The 10,536-nt window shown below is 35.6% G+C and overlaps 1 protein-coding gene across 2 annotated transcripts in view; it reads right to left on the bottom strand.

Annotated features, from left to right (window-relative positions):
• MDGA2 (MAM domain containing glycosylphosphatidylinositol anchor 2) overlaps window positions 1–10,536 on the bottom strand; it is a 1,390,890-nt gene that overhangs the window by 664,298 nt on the left and 716,056 nt on the right. Inside the window, exon 3 of one of the 2 annotated variants that reach the window (XM_006873307.1) lies at window positions 9,352–9,526. In XM_006873307.1, the coding sequence (XP_006873369.1) occupies window positions 9,352–9,526 (175 nt within the window). The remainder of the gene's footprint in view (window positions 1–9,351; window positions 9,527–10,536) is intronic. The other variant, XM_006873308.1, reaches the window with a different exon arrangement.

Genomic DNA, 10,536 nt, shown 5'->3' with positions numbered 1-10,536 from the left:
AGTCTTCAAGCTGACATCTTTGCTCTTCAACACTATAAAAAGGTCTTGTGCAGCAGATTTGTCTAATGCAATACGTCATTTGGTCTCTTGACTGTTGTTTCCATGAGTGTTGATAGTTGATCCAAAAAGAATGAAGTCTTTGACAACTTCAATCTTTTCTCCATTGATAAGACTGTTGTTTATTGTGGGAGTGATGTCTGACTTCCTCTAGCTTCACAAGGGGAAAGGAGAATCAAACTCAAAACCAGCCCAAGGCTATTTCCTATGAAGTGGAGGTCAGACAAGTTTCTGCCCTATAACCTTCTTTACCCTATTCTGATACCATCCCTCCTACAGCACTCTCTGCTTCATTTCTGGGTCTGATAATCCATTGTAATGGCCACACAGAACTCATAATAATAGTTATTATTTTGGAATTTACTAGGGAAGCAAACAGGGTACAGTTCAGCATCAGAAAAACTCAGGGTGCAGCACTTTTCCATTCAGGAGCATCTCTTGTCTGCCACACTGCAGGCACATTTCAATCTTATCTTCAGCCTTTCAGCCATGTGGTCCCTTGGCCTCTGCGCTGCTGGATCAAATGTTACTAAGCATTTAGTCAGTCTGTATATGCTCAAAGGACACATTATTCAGTCCGTGGACCAACAGCCCACAATTGCTCTGGCTCTCCATGCCACTACCTCTGCAGTTACTTCTGCTGTTGCTACTTTTCTAGGTAGGGATCTCACACTCCACTCATGCTCTTTCTTCTTGATGGCACTGAGATCATCTGTTCCTGATTCTGTGATGGTTCCTTTTAAGTCTAGCCAGATGGTAAAACTAACCTAATCCCAGTCTTATAGACCTGTATACCTTATTTACATGGTCTTACCCAATCACTTGGTGGGAATTAAGATGACATTAACTAGAAAAGCCATATCAAATAAATTCAAGGTATCATAGGGTCCCTAACATTATTTAGAATTAGAATATAAGGAATTCATATTTATCTATGTGTTCCAGGATTAAACAGCCATGATAATCAAGTCTTATTTGTCTATAACATACAGAAAATAAGACAATCACAATTACAGTAGCACATTTTACTAAGTGTTTGTAATGACCACATCCAGTATGATACAGAACTTTCAAACTCAAGACTGATGTTTCAGGAGAAGTGATGGGGAAGAAAATTAGGCTTAATGTTATTGATTTGAAAAAAGTTATTCATTTTCATTTTGGGTTGGCCATGCAACCAGAATTTCCATGAGTGGTAGTAGTTCTTTTCTTGAACTGTCTTATCAAGAAGTCATGTTGGTGAGTTCATTAAAAAATACAAATAACTCATTGTCAATCATTTTTAACTGTGTGATTTATAATTCTTCTTTGTAACACAAGTAAATTGTATTTGGAGAATAAATCAATAACATACCATCCTGGTGTCCCACTAATTTCTCAGGTAAAAATATAATAATTAAAATAATAATCTAAAACACAATGAGAAAAAAAGTCACTCTGTGTACTGAGTATAATGTAATAGAGCAATCTACCTAAGTGAAATTAAAATTAAGGATATGTTTCAGAAATAAGGAGGCTTACAAAATGTTTAATGGATATTGGAAAAGATTTGTCTCATGTGTGAACAGTGTCTGAACACATGAAAAGTTATTAAGCTAATGCCGCTAAATCTAATTTCTTTTTGAATTAAAAATAAGTTTTAATCAAATCTTAACCTTTAAGGTTATATAACCTCTATTACCCTGTGAACAACACAGTCATGGTAGAGAATAAGTGAAAGATTTAGGTGAGCACAGTCTTGGAAAATAGTTGAAATTTTTTCAAGGCTCTCAGGGTAACATAAATTTTGGGTTAAGAATTTCAAAATTCTGTGAACCTACTTTTTTCCTTGCATAGAATAATCACTCTTGATTATTTTATGTAAGGAAATAAGTAAATGATGGATCTTGTGGGAGAAGCAAAGGGAGGCTGAGAGTGGCCATTTCTTCTTACAAAGGACAAATGAAGTAATATCCGTGTTTGGAGAATTCGCACACTCAGTAATTCTGCAGTCCTACAATGACAATATCTTCATTTATGCTTTACATAAGGGGAGATAATCAATCATATGGTCTAGAAAGGTTAGCAGTAAAAGTCCAACACAATCTGACAGCCCATCTTTCAAATTAAGTTCTCATTTGTGTGCCAAGTTCCCTATCACAGCGACTATAACCCAAAACGCTTAAGTTTATTCGTTTAGAAAATTTTCATCAAACTGAGCACAGAATTTACTTATCATTGAATTTCCCCTCTATTTAAACCTATGCTGTGAAGAACTGTGAGGGTCTGATATTTTTCCCCTACTTGATGGCTAACATGTTAAGAGCTTCTTAACTGTTGGCAAAAGACATTGGACTCCTAGGTCAGAGACATAAACCAAATTAAATTGAACCCATGGTGGTCCAGTTGAATTCTGACTCATAACAATCCCATAGGACACACTAGACCTTCCCTGTAGGGTTTTCAAGCTGTAAATCTTTATGGAAGCAGACTTCCACATTGTTCTCCTGTATCTGGTGGATTCCCTTTTGGTTAGCAGTCAAGCACTTAAGCAATGCACCACCACAGCTCCTTGTAGGTCAGAGACTTTATAACTCACGTCACAGCTGGAAGCATGAGCTTCAAATTGGCACAGACTCTTATTGGTCCTCAAGTCCTATTGCCAACACTGTGGAGTAGTCCAGGGGAGTGTTGTACAGACAGTGGGTTTTAATCACATCTAAGGAACCCATAGATTAAGAAAGGGTCTGCGAGCAAAAAGTCCAATCTTTATGCTGGAGGAAGAAAATATTCTTATTATCTTGGCCAGAAAGCAAATCTGCACTCTGTTCTATAGGTAGATATTATCACGCCTGTCCCTGGCTATCTGATATAATAAAATCATCCTTGAAAAGAGAGTTCAGATCAAAAAAGCTGTCAAAGACATTCAGGAATATCATGAAGAACATTTCCTTAAAACTCATCCTCTAGACTACATTACAAACTCCAATAAAACTCTACTTCTCTGATGACGAGAGTCATCTCCTTCCTAACAATATATTTTATTTGTCATAATATTTATTGAATATTGACTGTTGTGTAATATGGTTTTATTTGCCTGAATTTTAATATTTATTTTCCAATAAATAAATAAATTCTGCATTGATCTTTGTCTATTTTCATAGTTTAAACTCATTGAAGGAATAACTTATGCATTAAATCCTTTGTTGTAGTTGTTGTTATTGTTAAATACCATGGAGGAGTCTGTTCTGAATCATTATGACCCTCTATACTGTTTTTGAGAAATGTTCATTGTGTTTGAACCACCAATCTTGCAGTTAGCAGTCCAGTGCTTATCCTATAGTGCCACAATAGGCCTCTTTTTTACCTTAACACAATTTAAAGGAATTATATTTTGGTTAGCCACTCAAATCCTCACTGAATGAAAGAATCAAAATCCAACACACTGCCATGAAGCTGATTCCAGCACACAGGGACCCTATATTAGGTTTCCCAGAGTGTAAACCTTTATGGGTACAGACAGCCTCATCTTTCTCCTGCAGAGTGGCTAATGGGCCTCAACCACCGACATTTTGGTGAGCAGCCCCGGTGTCACTACGGCTAGATAAATAAAGAAGATTCTAATTAAATTGTCTTTAAATGCTTGTTACTAACCAATGTTAATAAAATGGTGGTTGAAATTAGCCTGAATTTTATTCTATTTGGTATTGGGCAAATCTGCAGCAAAAGACCTCTGTAAAACATTAAAATGAAACGATGTCACTTTGAGGACTCAGGTAGGTTGACCCAAGCCATGGTATTTTCAATTGCCTTTTAAGCATGTGAAAGCAAGACAATGGAGAAGGAAGGCAGAATTGTTATGCTATTGAATTGGGCTGTGAACCTTAAGGTCAGCAGTTCGAAACTACCAGCTGCTCCGCAGGAGAAGGATAAGGCGTTCTGCTACTGTAAAGATTTACAGCCTCGGAAACCTTGTACAGGGTCACTATGAGTCGGAACCGACTCCACGGCACATAACAACAATTGTTAAATGATACTATGAATTGGAACTGTTGAGTCAGTTCCGATTCACAGTAACCATGTACAGGGCTTGCAGGGAGTGGTTTGTGGGTTTGAACCACCTAACTTGTGGCTAACAGTCCAGTGCTTATCCTTCAGCACCAAACCAGGATCCTTAATTGTCTCTTGTTGCTGTTATTGTTAAGTACTGTCTGTTGTTGTTATGTGCCGTGGAGTCGGAACCGACTCATAGCGACCCTGTACAGGGTTTCCGAGGGTGTAAATCTTTACGGGAGTAGAAAGCCTCATCTTTCTCCCGCGGAGCAGCTGGTAGTTTCGAACTGCTGACCTTGCGGTTCACAGCCCGAGTCGTAACCACTACGCTGTCTAGTTGGTTTTAACTCATGACGACTCTGTTCAGAGTTTCAGAGGAGCGGCTGGTGACTTCAAACAACAGATCTTGAGGTTCATATCAACCTTGCAGTCTAGTGCTTATCCTACAGTGCTACACTAGGACTCCCAGTTGCCTCTTCTGTTTTTGTTGTAAAGTGCCATTGAGTTGGTTCCAACTTATAGCGATCCTGTATAGGGTTTTTGAGTGCCTGATGAGCTTGAATCACTGACCTTGAAATTCAGACCGACCTTGCCATCCAGCTCATTAACCCATGGCACCATACTAGTGAACAGTATTTCAATCAGTAAAAACATGTCTGAAAGTTTAGCATCCAAAACAATTTGTTTATTCAAAATCTTAAAGAATAGGCATAACTCCATAAGGAAAAAAAAAAAATCAATTCTGAAGCCAAAGGTAAGACATTCCTGAGTTAGTTTATATTCAAATTGCAACTAAGAGATTCCTGAGATAATTTATATTAGAGTTACAGCATTTATTCAGAGTCCATACTTTAACTTAAACTATTGTCTCAAATATTATCATTGTTGACAGTAATCTAATACAAGCTAGATACCAAAATAGTGCTAAAAATAATACAACAGTATGGTATGTATCACACTGTCATTTCACTTAAAATAAGATAAGAAGCCAGTATTTGCCAAGTCAAGATAGTGTGTGGGAAATCCCAGTAGGAATTCAAAGGAAAGGAAGGTAACTCAGACCTAGTGTCTTTAGGCATGGCTGCGTGGAAGATAAATCAAGTTTAAATGACTAATATTGCTTATGAAAGCTAGAGGGGACAGTGATAATATTTCTAGTAAGGTTTACAATATAAACTAAAATACTGAGACAGAGCTGAGCTTAGACTTTAAGAAGAATTGAGCAGACAGAAAACAGAGAATATAATTCAGAGTAGTATTAAAAAGGCATTATAAGACAAGGAGTTCTGGTAGCGTAGTGGTTACGAATCGGGCTGCGAACCTTAAGGTCAGTGGTTCGAAACTACCAGCCGCTCCGTGGGAGAAAGATGAGGCTTTCTACTCCCGTAAAGATTTACACCCTCGGAAACCCTGTACAGGGTCGCTATGGGTCGGAACCAACTCGATGGCACTTAACAACAACAACAAAGTAAGACAAGCACAGGACTGTTAACCATAAGGTTAGTGGTTCGAACCCACAAACCACTCCTTGGAAACCCTATACAGGGTGGCTATGAGTCGGAATCAACAGCACTAAACAACAACTAAAGCAACATAAGAAGAGTGTTGTTTAGACTGCAAACTGAAAGGCTGGCAGTTCAAAACCACCAGCCACTCCTTGGAAACCTATGTTGTTGTTGTTAAGTACCTTTGAGTCGTTTCCGACTCATAGCGACTCTATATAAAGTTTTCCAAAGAGTAGCTGGTGGGTTTGAATCGCCGACCTTGCAATTAAGAGTCCAGTGCTTACTCTTCATTGCCACACCACAATTCCTGGAAACCCTATTCAGTGTCGCTATGAGTCAGAATTGAATGAACAGCACTTAACAACATAATAATAAGAGGCAGAAAATGAAACATTTAAAAAAATTTTTTAAATGGGTTTCTTTCCTTTGTACATTTAATTTTAACAAAGCAATTTAATTTGTAAAATTTTATTAACAAATATATTGTGGTAGCAACGCAGAACATTCAGAAAATTTTTCAGATTTTTTAAAAAGATCTTAGTTGCCTTCAAGTCAATTTTAAATCATGGTGATAATACATATAACCAAGTAATATATAACTCACTCAGCAGGATATGTGGCTACACTACATAACCAAACACATTAATTCTTTTGCAAAACATACGATTATTCATACAAAATAGAGAAAATAAAGACAATGAATACTTCATAATAGGTTTTGATGGCAAAGTTACCAAAAACAAAGCACAAAATAGTAACAAAAATCAATAGCCTTTTGGTTTTTAGAACACTGAACACATGAATTTTTAATGTCATGGCCAAATTTAGAATAAGAAAAAAGCATAACTGTACTCCAGAAAGTTATTTAATGGTTATTATCAAACTTAAAGGGAATACAGTGGCTCCATATGATAAGCACTAGACTGTGAACCAAAAGGTCAGCGGTTTGAGCCTATCAGTTGCTCAACAGGAGAAAAAAAAAAGCTTCCTGCTCCCTCGAGGATTTAAAAAGTCTTGGAAACCCTATACAGAACCACTATGAATCAGAACCAACTGTACAGCTTTTAGCAACAGCAACAACATCAGTTTAAATACTGAAATATGAACAAAATACTAACAGTCTAAAAAATTATATATGTACTGGGAAATAGTTGGTGAGAAGATGCATGATCAGAGTCTATGCAATGGTTGGAAAACGTATGAGATAAGGCCAACTGTGCAAAATAAAGATGAGCAGAGAGTGGCCTAGATGGTTCTGACTCAGTGACATCATTCAACATAGAAACACTGTCTAGTTCTGCACCATATTCACAACTGCTGTTACGTTTGAGACATTATAACTGTCACTGTGTCATCTCACTGGGGGTCTCCCTCTTTTTCACTGACCCTACACTACACTTTGTTAAGCATGATGTCCTTTTCCAAGTACTGGTCCCTCCTGACAACATGCTCGAAGAATGAAAGACAAAGACTCCATCTTTGCTTCTATGGGACATTCTGGGTATATTTCTTCCAAAACAGATTTATTTCTTCTTCTGGCAGTAGATGGTATTTTCAATATTCTTTTTACCAACACCATCATTCAAATGCATCAATTCTCCTAAAATCTTACTTATTCATTAACTTTCACATGCATATGAGGTGTTTGAAAATATCTTGGCTTGAGTCATGCATACCTTAATCCTCAAACTGACATATTTGCTCTTTAACACTTTAAAGAGATCTTTTGCATATTTGTCTAATACAATACATTGTATTGATTTCTTGACTGTTGATTACATAGTGTTTATTGTGAAGAGAAGCAAAATTAAGCTTTTGATAACTTCAATCTTTTAATTTGTCATGATGCAATTTATTGACCCAGTCGTGAAGATTTTTTTTTTTCTTTACATTGAGGTGCAATCCATACTGAAGATTGTAGTCTTTGATCTTCATCAGTCTTTGACCTTCATTTCACTTCCAGCAAACAAGGTTGTATCATCTTCATATCATAGATTGTTTATGAGTCTTCCCTCATTCCCAATACCACATTCTTCTTCATACAATCCAGTTTCTCAAATTTGCTCAATTGAGTAAGTATGGTGAAAGAATGCAACCTTAGTGCACACCTTTCCTGATTTTAAATCATTCAGTATTATCTGGTTCTGTTCAAACAACTGCCTTTCGTTCTGTGCACAGGTTCTTCATTAGCACAATTAAGTGTTCTGGAATATCCATTCATCACAATGTTATCCACAGTTTATAATGCACACAGTCAAATAAAGCACAAGTAAACATCTTTCTAGCACTCTCTGCTTTTAGTCAAGACCCATCTGACATCAGCAATGACACCCCTCATTCCATATCTTCTTCTTAATCTGGCTTGAGTTTCTGAAAGCTCCCTATTGATGTACTGCTGCAACCATTTTTTTTTTTTTAACTATCTTCAGCAAAATTTTGCTTGCATGTGATATTACCAGTATTGTTCGATGTTTTCCACATTCCATTGGGCCACCTTTCTCTGGAATGGGCACAAATTAGGAGCTTTTCTAATTGGTTGGCCAGGGAACTGTCTTGAAATTTCTTGACATAGATGAGTGGTGTGTCTTCAGTGTTGCATCAGTTTGTTGAAACATTTAAATTGGTATTTCATCTATTCCTGAAGCCTCATTTTTGGTCAATGTCTTCAGTCCAGCTTGAACATCTTCCTTCGATACCATCAGTTTTTAATTATATGCCACTTCTTGAAATGTTGAGTATCGACAAATTTTTTTGGAGAATGACTCTCTATTCCTTCCATATTCTTTTAATGCTTTCTGGATCATTCAACATATTGTCCATACAACCATTCAATATTGCAACCCAAGGCTTGGTTTCTTTCTTCAGTTCTCTCAGTCTGAGAATTGTTGATCATGTTCTTTCTTTCCTTTAGATTTTTAAATTAGAGAGTTAAAAACCAAAATAAACAATGTTGATAAAAGACAAGAGAGTGATGGAAAACATGTGCAAAAGACCAGACTGATGTAGGCTTTGTTTTCATATAAAAGGGAATGTGGAAACAAGAGGATTTTAATTTTCAAAGTATATATTTCAACCAAGAGCAAAAAGTAAGAAAATGAGATCAAGAGGAAAAATATATTAGCAAACACGTTTAATATAGCACAGGGTTACACAAAATTAGTCCCTGCTACTTTTTCTCAAAGTGGATCAAAAACAGACTCTACACAGTTTTGTCATTCACAAGTCAATCCCTATAGATTGACTTATATGGTTGTAATAAAAATAAATATGAACAGCTATACTTACACAGAAAATTAGCACATTACAGAATGTACAGGATGATCCAGCCGTTCTCTAAAAATTTCTTTAAAAGAATTTCTGTATGTATAGTCATTGAGAAAATACTAAGAGGAATTAACCATGGTTTCTCATAATAGCTGTAACAACTAAAAAATAGATCTGAAGTTGTAGGACAGATGAAACCCATTGGAGAGTTGATGGAGTTAATGTTTCTTCTTTCTGTTATCATAGTTCTCAAATATTCTATAATAAACATGTATTTATAAACATTTCTAACAAATTCCATTTCTTCAAGATATATTGAATTAGCTTAGCTCTCAATACATTATACACTAATCAATTAAACAAAAATCTATTGTAGGGATATAGTTTTTCTTAGTAGCTATAACAACTAAAAATGTAACAACTAGATCTGAAGTTGTAGGAAAGAAGAAATTCATAGTAGACTTAATCATAAGTTTCTAGGACATTTACTTACAGTAGACATCCACTCTGATGGACTTTATCGCTGGAGAGCCCAAGCCATTCTCTGCTTTACAGTAATACCGGCCTCCTTGGTGTCGCTGAATATTTGTAATTCTTAAAGTCTCATTGAAGACACTTGAGTCTTGAAATCTGTCAGAGGCACTTCCTGCTGTTTTGGTCCATCTGATCTGAGCAAGTATCAACAAAGATTGTTACTTTAGCTTGGTTTTCCCAGAGATTAAAAAAATAATTAAAAAAAAAAAATCATACTTTTGAAGGGTTTGCTTTCAGAGCTGCTACATTTCCATTCAGGCAAAATTATTGAAAATCAGATAAAAATATTCTGAACTTTTAAATTCAATGACATTATGTAGTACTTACAACTCAGATTCAATTACATAGAATTCATCAATAGCTTACACAGTGTGGAGAACACTGCAATACAAAAGGAGTTACATGTAGCTAGTACATTGGGAAGTTAGGTTTTCTTTTACACTGAGCATTTAAAACTGTCATATATTCCACACTCTGTATAGGACTTGTTACCTATCCAGTGTAGTTAGGTTCCAATTTTCTTTTCGGACATGCTTAATTATTTTAAATTTCTCATTTGACTGAGATGTGTTCATATATTACCATAATGCCTTCTTGAGATTGTGGGCAATTTCATACACCTGGTTGTTAAAAAGAGGTTTTTTTTTTAAAAAAAATCTTCATTTAAAAAAGCCCACAAATGACTATCTGTTTTGAAAATTAGAATTTACTTTACATCAATAATTATTTGCAAAAAAATGTGTAAATTTTTTCTAAGAGAACATTTCTATTAAACTGCCAAAACATTTTGAATATCTAAAACATTCCATTATAAACAATACCATTCTTTTAAACACAGCTGTGTACAACAGATTTAGTTTTCTGTGGCAGTAAAGACTGACATTCAACTAAAATTTTGTGTATTTTAGTTTATAAAATCTGAATTAAAAACACACTATGATACTGTAAAGTGATACCAAGTAGGAAGTACATAGGATATGGCTTTATTTTTCTTTCATTCCGGCTGTGTAATATATTTTTATTTGCTTGTTTGATTTAGGTTAAGGAATGGGTGCCAGAAAACCTCTGTTCAAATACATATGGAGAAATAAGGAAAAATTAAATTAAACACTCTCAAAAATGAAATCCTAAATTGCAATAATTT

The sequence above is a fragment of the Chrysochloris asiatica genome, unplaced genomic scaffold, assembly GCF_000296735.1.
Source record: "Chrysochloris asiatica unplaced genomic scaffold, ChrAsi1.0 scaffold00235, whole genome shotgun sequence".
Classification (NCBI taxonomy): domain Eukaryota; kingdom Metazoa; phylum Chordata; class Mammalia; order Afrosoricida; family Chrysochloridae; genus Chrysochloris; species Chrysochloris asiatica.
Note: the sequence above shows the minus strand (reverse complement) of the source record. Positions and strands in the feature narration are given on the sequence as shown.